The sequence below is a fragment of the Epinephelus fuscoguttatus genome, linkage group LG1, assembly GCF_011397635.1.
Source record: "Epinephelus fuscoguttatus linkage group LG1, E.fuscoguttatus.final_Chr_v1".
In the NCBI taxonomy this organism is placed as follows: Eukaryota; Metazoa; Chordata; class Actinopteri; order Perciformes; family Serranidae; genus Epinephelus; species Epinephelus fuscoguttatus.
This window is the reverse complement of record NC_064752.1, coordinates 47,597,356-47,616,139: the sequence shown is the minus strand read 5'-3', so window position 1 is coordinate 47,616,139 and position 18,784 is coordinate 47,597,356. Positions and strand designations below refer to the sequence as shown.

The window sequence follows — 18,784 nt, the reverse complement described above, 5'->3', positions numbered from 1 at the left end:
GTTCAGCCTCCCTTGCTGTCTCAGAGCAATCGCCCCTGCTGTATACGTATCTAACACTGAGCATAAATGAGCCCTGACAAACACTAGAGAACAGAGATTGTTGATATTTATATGGTGAAAAAATAACTTTCTCAGCACTTGCGTGCTTTGTGTAATAGTGATAACTACCCAAAACAGGCTAAACTTGACAGAGTAAAATATCATGATAATAATAATAATAATAATAATAATAATAATAATAATAATAGTAATAGTTGAGAATCTCCTCACAACATGACATCAATAGATGAACACCATGTATTCGCACTGGTATCTGTACATGTATTTATCTTAAGCTGTATTTACATTATCAATAGCAAAGTATTCATTGCTCCCACACTGCTCTAACACTTCAAATGAATCACCTTATGTTGCAATCCCTGCAATGTCAACCACCTACATTTGCACTGCCATCGTAAGCAAATGTATTGCAGTAACAGCACTCTAGTCACGTGACCCATTATAAAATAGTTTACCTTTATCACAATTTACAGAACTGATCATACGAGTTATGAAAACTAGAATTATCACCTTGCTATTGTTGCCTCTGTGCACCAGTCAAGTTCCTCTTACAGTTTACATCCATATCTGTGAAAACATGCTTCACACACATCTTCCCCTTGGCAGCACAGAGGATCTATACAATCAGCACAGTTTCAAGGTGGACACCCAGATTAGTGTCACCAACTCAGTATCCGACCATATGTTTGCCCCTCTGTTCCTGAGATATGACATTGAATAATGGACAGAAAAGTGTTTTCACAGAAAATTATGACCTTTTGAATATAAAATGTCATCACTCCATCATTTTCATTCATTCATTCATTCATCTTCTAACTACTTCATCCTCTTGAGGGTCGCGGGGGGGCTGGAGCCTATCCCAGCTGACATCGGGCGAGAGGCAGGGTACACCCTGGACAGGTCGCCAGACTATCGCAGGGCTGACACATAGAGACAGACAACCATTCACGCTCACATTCACACCTATGGACAATTTAGAGTTACCAGTTAACCTAGTCCCCAATCTGCATGTCTTTGGACTGTGGGAGGAAGCCGGAGTGCCCGGAGAGAACCCACGCTGACACGGGGAGAACATGCAAACTCCGCACAGAAGGGCTCCCACGCCCGGGATCGAACCGGCAACCCTCTTGCTGTGAGGCGACAGTGCTAACCACCACACCACCGTGCCGCCCCACTTCATCATTTTATTCCACTAAATATTTGTGGGAAATTTTGTCATTATCAGTGCATGTGTTCTTGAATTATAGACAAAAAACATGTTTTGTGAGGTCATAGTGACCTTGACCTTTGGCCTTCGACCACCAAATTTTAGTCATTCTTGAGATCAAGTAGACGTCGGTGCCAATTTTGAAGAAACTCCCTCAAAGCCTTCTTAAGATATTGCGTTCCTGAGAATGAGATGGACTCAAAGTCACAGTGACCTTGACATTTGACCACCAAAATCTAACCAGTGTATTGTTGAATACAAATGAATATTTGTGCCAAAAATTCAAGGTTCAAGGTTGAACTTGAATTCAAGGTTTTCTTAAGACACTGCACTCAAGAATGAGGATCACAGTGACCAAAACCTAATTAGTTCATCACCGGATCCAAGTGAACGTTTGTGCCAAATTTGAAGAAACTCCATTCTTAGCATATGGCGTTAACAAGAATGGGACAGATGGATACGTATGGACAGACGGATGGACAACCTGAAGACATAATGCGCCAGCTGTGGCTATCACCGGCGTGGAGGCATAATAAAGCCAAGTTGTAGCAAACTACACTTTTCCTTCAACACTGAAACATGAAAGAATCTTCATCCCCTTGAGGGTCGCGGGGGGGCTGGAGCCTATCCCAGCTGACATCGGGCGAGAGGCAGGGTACACCCTGGACAGGTCGCCAGACTATCGCAGGGCTGACACATAGAGACAGACAACCATTCACGCTCACATTCACACCTATGGACAATTTAGAGTTATCAGTTAACCTAGTCCCCAACCTGCATGTCTTTGGACTGTGGGAGGAAGCCGGAGTGCCCGGAGAGAACCCACGCTGACACAGGGAGAACATGCAAACTCCACACAGAAGGGCTCCCACGCCCAGGATCGAACCGGCAACCCTCTTGCTGTGAGGCGACAGTGCTAACCACCACACCACCGTGCCGCCCCATGAAAGAATCTGATTATTAAATTAAAGACATGCTGTTACTGGATGGTGATTAATTTAATATCAAGCTTGCAGAAATGTTCTGTGTTTGAAAAGAGGAATTTCTTAGTCAAATGGGGAGGTCTGAAAAGTCTGAAAACTGCCTCTGGCTTTGGGGAAATTAAAAAGAAAATCCATGAAGTCACAGTGTGCATCTGCCAGGACTCTTCCATTCAGTGAAATCAACACATTTTGGTAAATGAGGATGAGGATGGAAAACTACTAGCCCTTGCACAACTCAGTGCTGAGCATCATACAGATTTAAAAGTGTTTTACAACTATATCAAAGCTGTTAACTTTGTACTACAGCTCATGACCCTGCAAATGTCCTGTGTGAAATACATCTGTTTCATTGCTAGTTAAAATGCCATGGCAACTATTAAACCCCACTGTCTGACAATCACTATTCTTTTCACATCAGGTTTCTTCTCCCCTACAAACAATGTTGAGTGGAGGACACCTAAGAGGACACATCTCTGAGCAGTGTGTCCTCATCTAATGGAAGGAGTTCAGTTTCCAACATGTCAGAGTACACCAAGTGCTTTATCACTTTAAATAGCAGAGTGCTTCTGATCAGAGTGAAAGTAGGCATTTTAAACGATTTGTTCTGTATAAGAGGAAGGTAGAGTTTTTCTTTGAAAGGAAAAGATTTTCACATTTCTGTGGAAACTGGTTTTGTAAACAGGTCTAGGTATAGGCACACTGTGTGCACATGTCAGAAATCTTCATAATGCTTGCTTGTAGCTATAGGATCACTAAGGCCCTGTTTAGACGACAATGGTTTCTCTAAAAATGGAAAAGTCTGTCCTTTGCATTTTAGAAATCTTATGACGACGTTATTGAAACGATCTCCGTTCACAGGGAGCTGCAAAATCGAGTAAGGTAAAGCTGCAGTACGGGAGGCTGCAGTTTCAGGACTGCAGTTTTAGGACCGTTTAATTTTCTGGCTGAAGTTTATTTTTATTTTTTTGCTATACCCAAATACTACTTTCTTGCCCTGTGAGGCAAATTGTGATTTGTGATATTGGGCTTTATAAATAAATTGATTAATTGATTGATTGATTATTAAATAGTTATAATCAGTGTTGGACAGTAACGTGTAATTTGATGGATGAAGCCTAGGTAACTATACATCACCACACCTAAACACCCGTTCTGGGATACACAGTGTCAGCCCGCCCGGCCTGAACTCCGCGGTCCTCTCCACTCCTCTCACCCACACTTGAGCATCTGCCCAGGGAGGGCCGCGGAGGTCAGGCCAGGCGGGCTGACACTGTGTGTCCCAGAACGGGTGCTCAAGTGTGGGTGAGATTCCCTCTATAGTCCGGCCGGACGGATGAGCCATGGCCTTGTAAAAGATTATGTTTGTTTCTTTTAGTTGGCGAGAATGTGTCGCCGCAAACGCGACAAACATCCACTAACTTTGACGGCGTTTTCTGCGAGCACGGCTGAGCCATTTTGTACCGCTACACGTGTTTCTAGTCGGACTATGTTTACAAGCACAAGAGTTCAGCGAGCCACCGAAGGACCGCCCTGCAGATTTACTATTGGCTCTAAAACGTAGGGAGTTTTTTTAAACTCTGAAATTGTATCCGCCCATCTAAACACAAAATCAGTGAGAAAGTCATCAGTCTTTAGTTAAGCAAAGCGTCTAAAGACTGACTTGTGAGTCTACAATATGACAAGTGTTTTGGCTAAAAGGGTAATGAAATCTCTGAATGTATTTGCAAGCTACACACAAACACACGCACATACATGCATACACACACACACACACACACACACACTTACCATCAAACTCAGCAGGGCCCACTCCCACTATGATGATAGACATGGGCAGGGAGGCTGCCTGTGGAGACAGCACAGGAGGGGTGAAAGCCAGGCTACTGTTCCCCCACTCAAAAATACAAACTGTGCATATCATGCTTGAACGTACAGCATGTACACATGCCTGAGTATACCTGGCTGCAGTGAGAATAAAATGCTTTCAGACCATTTTCATGTCTTTACGCTGTTCTTTGTTCAGAGTGGCCCATACACCAGAAGAAAATGTTGGAATTGTATGTTTCTGCAAACCACAAATGTGTTACATTTGTGTATCATATAGTATCATATCAGCATTTCTAAAGTGTATATGACTTTGCTGACATTGTCATCAGGAGGTGGAGGGGATGGGGGATGGCATATCACCCAGCTGAGACACCTGTCAAGCTGCAGATCACTCAACAGAACCAGTTATGATTTATTGAGGCATTGCTGTATGTCTAGTGGCTTTCTGGGGACCAAACATGAGTGCTCTGTAGTAACCCTGTTTTTCCTGCTGTGATAGTTCAGTTCAGTTCAGAAATCAGTACATGGGCAAAAGAAGCACATTGGCAGTTAGTGTGGCCCCGTGCATACTAACTTACATCAGGACCAGACAAAGAATAATAATTTACATACTTCAGTAAATAATGAGTAAATATAAATCAACATTCTAGTGCACTGCACAGTACCTAAATACATTTGTCTAATGTATAGGCTTGCCAGCCATTTGAAGAAAAACAGACACAATGTGAACCAACTATGTGATTACAAAGTAAGGCATTCATCTGAAGAGACTACTGTCAACATTTAGCAGCCTGATAGCAGAAGGAATACAGGACTTAAAATAGCAATTTGTTTTCCTATGGGGCACTTTGTAACACCGGCCGGAGGGCAATAAGGTGAATCAGTAGACAGGACGTGATTAGATTTGCAAATAATGGGCATGAAACACAGTAATGTTGAGACATTAAGTTTCAATGTATCTGCTACATAATAACATGCAAATGTAACGTATGAATGGTTTGCAGAAACATACAATGCTAACCTTTTTCTGACAATTGGATGGGCGTGACTGCACTGGTCTGCTTTCAAACTGGCTGTTCCTTGTTGTTCTGTTTGGATTCTGTTGTTCTGCTTTTGTTTTGCTTTCATTAACAAAATACATAATTTACCGCCATTGTGATACTTGGAAGAAATATGCAGAATCATGCTTAAGTGAGCATGACCATGACTTACCAAAGCATGGCCACCCATACAGGCCACAAAGACATAAAAAATAGGCTCACCTTTTCCACGAACCTCTAAGAACAAAATAATGTGGCATCCAAGCAGCAAACTCAGAGGCACATAAGTGCCAAAAACTGCAGTTCTTTGACTGGTCACCAGAAGCCAGTCAGTCCCTATAGATCCCCATGTTATCATGCCCAACTTTACAGCAGAAATAAACATTTTACAGTCTGGTACAAAAAAAGTGTTTTGGTCTCTATAGTGAATAAAAACAAAAAAAACCCTCACCCATTTACATTTTATTAAGGCTTAAAGTTACACATAATTAAGGGCAGGCAGCTTTGAGTGACAGACTGTCCACCCACCCCAGATCCACCCCTCACTCCTCCACAGCGCCACCCTCTCGCTAAAATATGGTCACTTCTGGCTCCAAAACACCAAGATGGTGATGACCAATGTACAAAACTCGAGGCTTTAAAATGGGGGTCCACAAACCAATGGGTGACATCATGGTAGCTACCTTCATCATTTTTACCATCTACAGTGGCATCAATATAGGCTTGAATGTTAAAGTGCTTTCACATCTAACTTGTTTGGTTAAAACAAACTGAGGTTTGTTTGTCCATTAGCCCATATGTTTGGATTTTAGAAACTTTAAAGCCCAAAAATGTAATATTGCATCTTTGTATGTAACTTACCATACACCAGATGTCATATCCAAATTAAGTCATACATAAATCTGTGGTTGACTGTTCTGATACTGTATAAGCCCCAGGCTGGTGAAATGGTAAAAATGTTACCAAGTGCATCTTTGATTCTATCTCAGATTTTCTGTTTTTTCCTCTTCAGTTAGAATTTAACTTCCCTGACTGGATGTTTAGAGCTGAATGACATTTGACAACTTGTGTTTATGTGAAATCCATCCACGTGGTGTCCTTCAGTGTAGTTGTGTTTTGTGTGCAGTGCTGTGTTCACTCACGTTGACCACAGCCTCTTTGGTCTGAGCCATGTCTGAGATGACGCCGTCTGTGATCATCAGCAGTACAAAGTACTGGGAGCCATCAGTCACTTCTGCAGCACACCTACCATCATAACACACACACACACACACACACACACACACACACACACACACACAGAGGTAAGTTTGTGTGTAGACATAAAGTTCAGAGTAACATTTCTGATGTGGTTACAAAAAACACTGGCAGCTAAACCATTTTTGTTTGGCTGATGCATTTCATTCCCTAACTTTGTGCTCCATGTGTTCAACCTCTTTTTTTCCCAGTGCACTTTAAGTTATCAGAGGAAGCAACCTCTGCCAGCCCCACCCTAATCTTGCTGAGTTTCCTATAATCAGATAGCCAAAACTAACTGAATTTGCAACCTTTTTGTTTTATGATAAATTATGGCAATATTCAGAAACTGCAAAGCCAGTGGAAATAATCACAGTAAAGAAATGTGAGTTAAAGGGGAACACCACATACATTAATTATTATAATATGTTGTTTCAAAGGCAAGAAATTTCAAGAATGGTTGTTTATTTCCAGGGTCCTAAGGGTCCTAAATCTCTATGTTTGCAGCATCTTATGTTTTCCACTTCAGTATTCAGACATTAACCCTCCTACTGTGTTTGGGTCAAATTTGATCCATTTCACAAGAGTATTTCATAAATATAATTCAGTTAAATCTAACCCTAAGCCTAGTTCATGTTATATGAAGTGAATACAGAGCTGGGTTTTAAGGTCCCCCTTATGTGCAATATAGACCTGGGAAATATAGAACCCAGGGAACAAATGAATGACCCCATTTGGATCATGTAAAGGTTCAGAAGATGTTACCTGCTGATTTACACAAAATCAAATGGGCTCCACACCATTTATTTGAGCTTTTGGACAGAATGTACATCATGCTCTGAAGGTACAACCATCAGATACAAAGACGATTTTCTGCAGGTTGGTCAGTGTGTGGACTGGATTTAAATATTCAGCTGATGCACACTAAAGAGCAGATGCTGAGGTCTTGCCAACACAGGCTTCACATAATACAGTGAAATAAAACAGTGTTGTATAATACAGTATTTTTGTTGTACACTGGCCGGTGTGTGTGTGTGTGTGTGTGTGTGTGTGTGTGTAAATGTTGCTGGTAGTGTGTGTGTATGTGCGCCCGTGTGTGTGCGCCCGTGTGTGTGTGTGTGTGTGTGTGTGTGTGTGTTGCTGGTAATGCTAGGATCCCAGCAGGGTGAAGGAAGACCTGCTGTCTGACTCACTGTTTGATTGGCTCACACTCTCAGTCTGGCCTGAGGCTGAGAGCAGGCAAAATGGCAAACTGTCTCTCTCTCTTCCTGTCTGCTGGATTCCTCTCTGTCTGTCCTTCTGCCTGTCTCAACATCCCTTCCTCATGTCTTCTGTTTTCCTGCCTCTCTCATTACACATCCTCCTCTTACATCCCTTATCTAACTCGCTTTCTGTCTCTATAGAATAATAGGAAAGTGTATCAACAGGTGAAACAGGAACAAATTGCATTGTCAGTAATCCTTTAGAAGCCATTGCCTTTGTCTGTTTTGCATCCTATCTCTTAATGGGAGTGGAAGATGTAAGTGAAGAGGAAACGCATGCCAAACACCATTTTGAGACCAAACACAACAAAACTTTCAAGGCTGAGACAGACGAGGTTGAATCAGCAAAGGTGCTGTGTCCAGGTATAGAAAGCAAGCAAACACCCTCAAAGTCTTCACTAGCACTAAAAATCACCCTACTAAAGCAAGCTATCACACTGCTAATTGCATTGCAAAACATGGAAAGCCATTTACTGATGGTACTTCAGACACTTTTTAGGGAGCTGTCCATGCTGCACAGCATCAGCACCACGGAAATGTACAACTACAAATGGATTTTGGGAATATCAGAAGTACGGACCCATATTCTCTTTCTCGATCAATCCCAAGAGTTTTGATTGACGTGAACTGGATTTATCTCTTTCTTATCCTTATTCATCATGGTAATGCAGCTGATTGAGCTCAAGAGTTAAACACTGTGGGTGACAAAGTTTGCACAGCTACGGATGCAAGTGGAAAACACAGTCGTGCATGATCATGAACTTGAAGCTTCACCTGCTGGATATCTCTGTTGAAGAAGTTTAGCTGTCTCAGGAAAACTGCATTGGCTTCACCAACAGTCATATCTCTGTGAGAGGATATTCTCACACATGAAGAGTGTGCTCAGCCCCTCCCACATCAGTCTGACAACTGACCACTCTGAAGCTTGTGTGCAATTTAAAGTGAGTAAGTGTGACCCCCAGATAATGGAGCTCAGCAAGGGAAAGCAGGGCCAGGGATCACAATGACTGGTAGGCATCTGTTAATTTGAAGCACTCATGGCTTTGCATAATAGAGGATAGCATGATAATGTAGCATAATTTGCCACTTTGTCTCTCTCTCTCTCTCTCTCTCTTTACATTTTATCTCAGTTGAAATATAAAAATATATCTCAGTGTTTTTGTAAGGATGGCAGCAGCTTTCTTGAATAGTGTTTATATTTTTATTTGTTACACTTAATTTTCCCTTTTTCTGACACTTGCTGCCCCTGCAACACTTGGTAAATGAGGAAATGTCATTGAAAGCAGTATGCTGAAATCGGAACTGTGCATAAAATTTTCTTTTCAGAACAATTCTTAAGGGCAAAACTGATGACACATTGAGACACACTGATGAAATTACATTCTAAAGAGTGAAGGTGAGTTAAAGAAAACAGAGACTGGAGTATAACTGAAACCATAATATTTTCAGGCCTAGGAGGTGCTCGATATTTTCAGCATATATATATATCTCAAACATGAGATGAATGAAAGCTGTTAGATAAGTGTGGGGCAGCTGTTCTGCACATGTACTGTACTGTGCCCTAACAGATCAGAGGCTGTAACTCAGAGGCCCTCCAATTAGTCAGCTTGCACGCTACTTTTGAAATGACCAGATCGACATGATCTATTAACAAATAACTAGAATTGCCACCTTGCGGTTGTATGCCTTGGCAAACCACTCAAGTTGCACTCACAGTTTACATCACTGTCTGTGAAAACATGGATGCTTCTCACACATCTTCCCCTTGACGGCACAGATGATCTATACAATTAGCACAGTTTCAAGATGGTCACCCAAGATGAGAGTCACCAATTCAGTATTTGACCAAATGTCTCCCTTCTGTTCCTGAGATATGGCATAAATAATGGCCAAGAAAGTGTTTTGTAAAACATTATGATATCACATGTAAGTTGACCTTTTGGATTTAAATGTCATCACTTTGTTATTATATCCTATCAGAAATTTGTGTAAAATTATGTTTTATTACTTAAAACACAAACCTTTCAACCTTTGATTTTCTACCACCAAATTCTAAGTCCACATGAACGTTTGAACTGCCTTTGATGAATCTCCCTAAAAGCCTTCTTGAGATATTGCATTCATGTGACTGAGGCGGATGCAAGGTCACAGTGACCTTGACTTTTGACCAGCAAAATCTGATCAGTGCATTGTAGGGTTGAAGCTGATGTTTGTGCCAAATTTGAAGAAATTCTTCAAAGCATGAGGGACTTAAATATCTCACGATTCCAGATTATTCCATATAATTTTTGCTGGATTGTAATCAAACTGACAGCTGCACGATGAAAACATCACTGGTAAATTGTTTCATATTAATATATTATTATCTCTGATGACGTAAGCTTGTCATACATGCTGACTATCTGACCTTGGTTATTGACGGTTATTAATGGCAGGCCTTACATTGCTCGCACACTTGTAGTTTGCTGTCATGTGTAATTGATTATGTGCGACTTTGTTGAGAAGGCTTTATGACTGTGTTGGTGTATGGGCATCTAACATCACTGAATGTCAAACTGTGTATTCACTTGTCTTCTGTCTTTGGTTGCCTGCCCCACTAGTCTAGTCTGACTTACATTTTTATCCTTTATCCTACCCAGCCTATCTAAATTAGGCTACTGGTAAAACCCATGGCTCCAAGCATGGTTCTGAAATAGCCTATCAGCAGTTGTGCTGCTTAAATATCACTAGGTCACTGTTGAATGATAAATCCATGGCACTGTCCATGGTGCTGAAATAGCACACTTGATTGTAATCCACATTTCCCTCTGTTCCACTAAGCAGTACGGTTCAGGTAAGTTTATTATTTAGCAACATATTTATTTTGTTTTATTTTTTAAATTTCCATTGTGAAAAGTTGTGGATTGTAAAAATAGGGCCGTTCCATTCCGCCTTGTTTTTCATCAGCCTTCTGTTGGGGCACCTAGCACACTGATTTGATACAAAAAGCTCTGCAGTCTGTTGGTTGGTCAAGAGAGATCTCTTACTCAACAAGGACTTAATAACCTCAATGCCATTCTTAAACATTCCATCGATTGTGACAGAGGCTCTGAACACTGAAGCCTGTTATTTTTTTGTTCTGAAATGTCAGTGTGCAACCCCGTTATGCAGACAATCAATGAGGTGGAACCTTTCCTCTGCACCAGCGGTGACAATCCTGCCCACCCTCAAGCCAGCTCTCTGTGGTGAGATCACAAAACAGATCTAGGGTTTAGGTACATGTCTGTATGGGTTATGTATGGGTTCTAAGGGTACTATACAGAAAGTGTTTGTTGGAAACGCAGATCCCCTTGGATCTGTCCTGCATCTCCATAGAGCCTATAGGCTGCAAAAGGGGCCATTAGAGGTCCTTGTCCCCTCTACAATGAGCCATCAACTCTGTGCCTCCAGTCACACACTGCCAAAGGTGAATCATAACTTGAGTTTTAGATATTAGGAATAAAGTGAATCTGTGAAAATCTTTACAATGTAGTATCAGTCATTGATGCACAGTTTAATTTTAATGTGTTGCGTAGCCCTCACAACAGTAAAACATTTAACAAAAATATTCCACTTCCTGTGTGTATTACCGTAGGTTGGATCAGGGGCGTCGTTTCAGCAAAAGCTAAGGTATAGCAATATGACATGACGTCACAGATGATGGAGTTTCAAAAATATGAACTTATATAAAACTTCACTTTGGTCTTTGACCTGTCAGAAGTACATACTATGCTATTGAAAACTGTTTCAAAGGACATGAAGCTGTTTCTCACATTCATAATACCTCATGTCTGCATGTAATGCACGACTTGGTGAGAGCAGTGAAAACATCGGACTTATTTCGGCGCATATTTCAGCACCACAGACAGTGAGCGGACGTTTAATTATCATTAGTCATGTGTTTAACTTCACAGAAAATAAAGAAAATAAATTAATTACAAGCTCATTTCTAGAAGATAACCAAGGGGCCCGGTGTATGAAACACAGTAAAACAAACTATTTACACTCACATCACATCCCAGAAATTATTATCCATAAATGACATATCGTGCTGCATATGCATTTCATATTCTCATATTGTAGAGTCAGTGTGATCATTGTGGTAAGATATTAATATGCCATGTAGCTCCATGTCAAATTGTGAGCATGCTAATTAGTGGAAAATGTTTTGCACAATTGTTTGCACAGCACGAATATTAGTCAGCAAATTAAAGGAGGAAAACCATGCTCTTACCTCCTTGTGCTAGGCTGCTATCACATAAGAGGATAACATCTGGGCCTTAACTGGGCAAAGTCTGTCACCAGATCATCCAGTGTAGATTCCACAGCCAGAAGCATGAGATGGGTCAGTCTGTCATTACTCATTGTTGTCCTGAGTTTTTGACACGTTTTAAAACAGAGAAGAATCTCTCATTGGATGCTGTTGACACAGGCAATATTGCAGCAATGCGGAACAGCTTGATAAGCTCAGAGAATGCGCTCAGCATGGAGTTGAGCTGGTTCAGAGTGGACAAGATGACATCCTCATCATCATCTTTCTCAGTCAAGGAGACCAGGGCCTTGACTGCCTGACACTGGGCTTGTAGTACTGTGGTGTCAATGTGGATTTCATATGCACTGGCAAAAGACATCACAGAGTCCACTTCCATAAACTTGGGGGATGACATGTCAAAAGCCTGGATAGCATCAAGCAAACTTTCATTTTCAGTGAATCTCTGAGTGAATTCCAGAGAGAGATTTCAAAGAAGGTTCTCTTGTGCTGGTCACCCTCACGTTGTCCGATGCCGGACTCTGTCACAAACCCAGTAAGATGTTTTGATACTTGCCGTGCTCTTGCTGGTCCATTCAGGCAAGGGGCGTCACTGCTGCTCAGTCCCATTTTTCTCGCAAATGCCTTGGCATCTGTCATTGTGGTATTCCACTCATCTTCTGACTGCATTGCATCCAACTGGGCCTTTGTACTTCGAATGAGCACTGCAGCTTTTGGGATGACCAGGCCCTGTGTCTGAAGCTGCTCTGAAAGTGCAAATGTTGTCCCCAGGATTTTCTCAAGTGTGTGGAGATGGAGGATGAAGGGGAATGATGAGATTTTCATTTCAAGACCAGCCGCCTCTATTGATCCTTCTTTGTGGGCTTCCGCTGTTGCCTCCAGCACCGTCTGTATTGCTTCGTAATGCAACTTAGTCTTCTGAACAGTTCTGTGCCAATAGCTCCAGCGGGTGTCACAGGTGCGCTCTAACTGTAGAGCTCTTTAGCTTAACTGAGTTTGAGCCTCAATGAATAATGTGTGCCTTGTATTGCTGTTTGCAATATAAGGGTACAAAGTCTGTATGATGCTGAAGAACTCGGAAATCTGAGGGATATCACTGATTGTGTTGACCAACACCAGGTTAAGACGGTGAGCGTGGCAATGTATGTACACTGCGTGTGGCACTTACTGCTTTATTTTTGCCTGTACACCATTCACACTTCCCCGCATAACACTAGCGCCATCATAACACTGTCCCACACATAGCTGGATGTCTATGCCTTAACTCTGAAGCACCTCACAGATAGCATTAGCCAGTGCTTCTGCAGTAAGGTCTGTCATATGGTATGTACCGATTGCTCGCTCTTTAATAACCCCACTGTGAACATAGCAGACAAGGACAGCAAGCTGTTCTTTCTTTGATATGTCTTTTGTTTCATCTACCAAAATAGAAAAAAAACTTGCCCCTTTTCCTCATTAATGATAGTCTTTTTTATTCTTCCTCCTAAAACACAAATCATGTCATTTTGTGCTTCTGGTGAAGAATAGTGTCCATATCTCCTGTCAGTTTTGGCTCTGATGTTATTATCACTCTCATCCTCTCTGTGGCCGCAAAAAGGCAAGCCCTGGCGCCCAAGCAGGCCTGTGACTCGGAATAACGCTTTTACATGCTCCATGTTTTCCTGAACCTCCACAGTCCTGTTGGCGTCTATTGTGGCTGCAGTTGAGTCCAATTTTCCAGAATTCACCTTTCTGAAGATTGTCCATGCCACCACAGCAGCGGTGTGACGTTTACTGAGTGTATGTACTCTGATCTGGCCTTGAATGTTTTTCCAACAGTAAAATCCATTGTCAATGAAGGCGCAAGCCCCATGCCTGCAGGGGTTAAAGCCAATAAAGATTTGTGAGCCCGGAAGTTGTCTTGTAGGAAATGTGCACAATGTAATAAATTAAGCATTATATGCATTTAAAACTGCTCTATGCTAAAATCGAGCCCTTTACCCGTCTCCAGTATGTATTGATGCACCTCCGAAGTGGCGGCAGGCGAAACAAAAAATTGAGTAAGTAGACATGACTGTTCAATCCACTCATGTTGGTCATAATAGATGCTGGCAAATCGTCTTCCGTTCCTCGTGGGGTACTGGCTGAGGCGTGGTTGAGCTGCGGAGCCAGTTTTAAGCCTTGATATGTCACGGTGGTCCCAGGACCTGGGCCTGGGTGCTGTTGCTGTTGGTCGGCTACCAGTAGCTAGTATTAACCCTTGTAGCCTTGGTTGTGTTAGCCATGTCCTCCTTGTTGGACGGAGGAGGGCACATGGTCACCGGCAGCTTTTCTTTGGGACCAGCTTGGTGCAACACTTCACTTGACTGTTCCGCTGTTGTTGGTACGTCTTTACGTTTTATGAAAAAAATCGATAGATGTTTGTTTTCTTTTCATTTTCGCTTCTCTGCCCAAGAGCTCCCGTTTTGTTGTTTTGGCGGCATCCAGAGGCGACTGGTGGTAATTGCGCATGTGTATTTTTGACCTCACACTCAGCCTCACTCCCAGAGATCCTTGCACCTGATTGACGTCAGTCACGCAGAGACAGGAGTAAACAGTGCACTGTTTCACACACACGTCTTTTAATACATCCATGACACACGTAAGATGACTACAGAACCTCTCTTTTTTTTCTCCCGATTCCAAGGTATGGCAGCTGCCATACAATGCCATACCTAAATGACACCATCACTCAATCATTTTTTGTCACAAGGAATTATACAAGGTACAACTCCAGTGAAATATGATCACATCAGCTCTTTTAACTTGTGCACTGTAATTTTGTCCTTTTTTTGTCTCTTACATTTTTGGCTGTTGTTTTGTAATTGTCCATGTTTCTGGATAGTTCTGGTAATCTGGTTGTGGAATGATTCAATTGTCCACACATCCCCACCTCAACAAAAGGCCATATGGTCGCTTCTCCCGAACATGGGCTGTACAACACTGCAGCCGGCTGTGAACGGATGCAGTCATCCACAGCAGGAACAGGACAGTGCCTCACATTCCCACCAGTCCGTATTCACTGTCTGCGCACTCCTCTCCTCCTTCTCTTGCCAGAGTCCTCTGCTCTGTCAGATCACCATATAGAAAAAGAGTCACCTAGTTGAAAGGGGCTGTCCAGGATTTAGCCATGTTTTCGATGAATCAAAGAATATTACAGTTGCTGAGATCCCACCGGTAACTGATGCAGTATGGAGGTTGTCTAGTTTATTTTCCAATGCCTGTACAATGGCCAGCAGGATGCTTTCAGTTTGTGGCCATTCTTCTCAATTTTTCCTTAATGTCTATATTTGAAAACCTCGACCCTCAACACACAACGTAGACAGGTCAGAGGCAGGCAGGGTCGATAACAGGAGATCAGGCAGGTAAGGAGTGCTGGATAGTGTTGCATGAGGTTGAAGAACAATCTGGCCCTGAGGGCAAGCAGCAGCTGCTTATATGCAGGGAGTGCTGATGAAGCTGCATGCACAGGTGAATGGAGTTGGCTGGCTGGCAGGGTGAAGGAGGGCTGACAGAGAGGCAACTGGAAGCCTCCACACCACGTCATCAATGCATTGTGTTTCAACCAGTGAAACCAATATAGTATGTTATAACAATTACGGTTTCTGTTTGGAAAGAATGATGTATGGAGACACATGATCACCTTTTACACAATTTTATGGTCCACACGCAACTATTGCTGTCTAACTTATTCTGTAATTCTGTTACAATTTGGCAAGTAAGTGTGAATATTTTCTGCTGCTCCTGACCCTCTACCCTAAAGAGCTTAGGAGGGGAACATGAATATTTCTTTCTCCTTTTTTCTTAAAGTGTTCTCTAATCCTCTAATGTATCACAGTATGCAGCTGCCAGACACAGGAGCTAAATCCAAATACAACTATCTGTGATGATCCCAGAGGGGCTTCTGTTATCTGTACTTTAAGTTATAGGCTTTGGATTCACTGACTTTAAATACCTCACTGAAGAAGTCAACAACAACTCTGAACCGTCAGTTCTACAGGTTGAGGGTACCAAAATGTAGACCCCTTGATGCAGGTTATGTTTGTGTGTGTAGGCTGGTTATGTGTTTCCAATAATAACATAAATAGTGTTTTTAATAGACCATCACAGATAGTTAGCAATCCAGCTTTTCTGCCTGCAGAAACACACAACATAGCATCAGAGCATACAGGCAAAATTTGGACCAAAAAAGCAGTGAAAACAATACAATATGTGTAAACACAGTTTAATTGTTGGAGTGAAGCAGTGTCTTTTTCACTGGCTGTGATAATATGATCCTTGTTCCAATAAGTTACTGCAAATGGCAAGAGTTGTTGCATTTGGCCACGTATATTTAGGTATATGTGAATTATACTGTGCATTTTCCTCCTTCTGCTCCCTTCTTGTCCTTATCACTTCTCTAAAGCTCCCACATGGATGACAACAACAAAGAAGAGATGGATGTAGAGAAGGGGCAGTGTGAGGAGCAGTAACAGGAAATACTGGACCCAGAGGAGAACGAAGAGATGGATGGGGAATTTAATTAAGAAGAAAGGGAAGAAGAGGAATAGCCAGAAAAGAACCGGGAAGAGCCGATGAGAGAAAACAAGAAATGGGAGGATGAGAATGATAAAAAAAAAAGGGGGCTAGGAGACATAGAGGGACAGCAAGTCAGAGTTAGTGGGGTAGGTATGGTTGGAGGAAGTCGGAAAGAAAATTAAGAAAAAAGTGAGTGAGGGAAGGGAAGTGGATCTGATGATCACAAGCAAAACATATCTGGAGTCATGAACTAAACAAGAATGACAGAATAAAGTGTGAGGACGGGGAGCGAGGAAATAAAGTTTCATGTTCTCTCTCTGAATGGAAGGGAGTTTTGAAGCTCTTGAGCCCATAGCTGAGCAACACAGCATCGCCACACTCCATTTGATTATGCAACCACAATCACAAAGAACTGGGAGAGCATATTATTGCTTCATATGGGGCCTAAAAATACAATAGCAGGTAATAACCAGCCAAAATCCATTAAAAAATCAACACAGGCTGAACTCCAAGAAAGTTTTATTGGTGAAATGTAATTTGTTTTTAAAAAAGAGCCTGTAAGATCATGTGCTGCAGGATTCAGCAGGAAGACATGGTGTGTTAATTTATTCTTACCTATGTTATTTGAAGTATTGATCTCGTGGGTGCATGCTTGTTTAGAAAATAATAATCAGATAATAAATGTGATGCATTTGCATCTCTTTATGGTTGTTTTGTGTCTCTTTGTGGTTGTTTTTCCGTGTCTTTGTAGCCGTTTTGCTGTTATTCAAACTGACCTCATGGGTGCATGCTTGTTCAGAAAATAATAATCAGAAGATAATAAGGTGTGATGCATTTGGATCTCTTTGGGGGGGTTTTGTATCCCTTTAAGGTTGTTTTGAATCTCTTCATAGTTGTTTGCATCTCCTTGTGGTCATTTTTGTAACTCTTTGTTTGCACCTCTTTGTGGTCATTTTTGCACCTCTTTATGGTTCTTTTTTAATCTCTCTGTAGTTATTTTGCACCTCTTTGTGGTCATTATTTCTTCTCTGTGTGGACATTTTTGCTTCTTTTTGTATTTGTTATGCATCTATGTAGTCATTTTGTGTCTCTTTAAAATCATTTTGCATCTCTTTGTGGTCATTTATTGAGGCCCTGGGCTGGCCCTGGGTGTCCTGTAGGCCTGTTCAGTAACTACAGGGTTACTCACGGTTCCTAAAGTCTCCAAAAGTAGATCAGGAGCCAGAGCCTTCAGCTATCAGGCTCCTCTTCTGTGGAACCATCTTCCTGTTGCGGTCTGGGAGGCAGACACCATCTCAACATTTAAAACTAGACTTAAGACTTTCCTTTTTGATAAAGCTCACAGTTAGGGCTGGCTCAGGCTTGTCCTGTACCAGCCCCTAGTTAGGCTGACTTAGGCCTAGTCTGTCGGGGGACCCCTCTGATACACATGGCCCCTTTTCTCACTCTCTCCCCTCAGTTTCTGAAAAGTAGTTTTTTCTTCATTTGCTAACATTCACATCCTATTACTGCATATCACTAACTCAGCTTCCACTCCTGAGCCTTTGTGCTCCACTGTCTCGCAGCTTCCCTCAAATCGCAGCTATGCCTGGATGGGGTTTTGTGGTTGTGCCGCTGCTGTGGTCCTGCCTGATGCCTCCTACTACTGTTGTTATTATTAATCATACTTCTACTGTTAATATACACATATGATTATTGTCATATATATATGTACTATCAGATATTAACATATACTCACAACATATGCTACCAAAATTACTGTTATTATAATATATTTTTTTTTTTTTTAAGATTTTTAGCCTTTATTTGATAGGACAGACAAGCGTGAAAGGGGGAGAGAGAGAGGGAGTGACATGCAGCAAAGGGCCACAGGCTGGAGTCGAACCCGGGCCGCTGCGGCAACAGCCTTGTACATGGGGTGCCTGCTCTACCACTAAGCCACCGACGCCCCGCTGTTAATATAATATTATTACTAAAATGAATTGTCATTACTGTTTGCCCTGCTTCTCTCTCTGTCTCTCTCTGTCTCAATTTTTCTCACTCCTCTCTTGTCCTCGATGAGACATCCCTCCTCAGTTGCTCTTCCTGAAGTTTCTACTATTTTTTTCCCTGTTTAAGTTTTTTTGGGGGAGATTTTCCTTATCCACTGTGAGGGTCCAAAGGACAGAGGGATGTTGTATGCTGTAAAGCCCTCTGAGGCAAACTGTGATTTGTGATATTGGGCTTTATAAATAAAAGTGAATTAAATTGAATTGAAATGGGGCTGATGGCAATCAATTACTTGGCTGTATCCCATGGCTCTGTACATCCTTTTACTGAAACAGAGCAGCTGAAATTCTTGGGTA

The 18,784-nt window shown here is 42.0% G+C and overlaps 1 protein-coding gene across 2 annotated transcripts in view; it reads right to left on the bottom strand.

Moving 5' to 3' along the window:
• Positions 1–18,784, bottom strand: part of LOC125885530 (copine-9-like) — a 312,413-nt gene that overhangs the window by 19,986 nt on the left and 273,643 nt on the right. For both annotated transcript variants that reach the window (XM_049571170.1, XM_049571177.1), the window contains 2 exons: positions 6,260–6,362; positions 4,039–4,096 (listed from right to left, as the gene is read on the bottom strand). In XM_049571170.1, the coding sequence (XP_049427127.1) occupies positions 4,039–4,096; positions 6,260–6,362 (161 nt within the window). The remainder of the gene's footprint in view (positions 1–4,038; positions 4,097–6,259; positions 6,363–18,784) is intronic.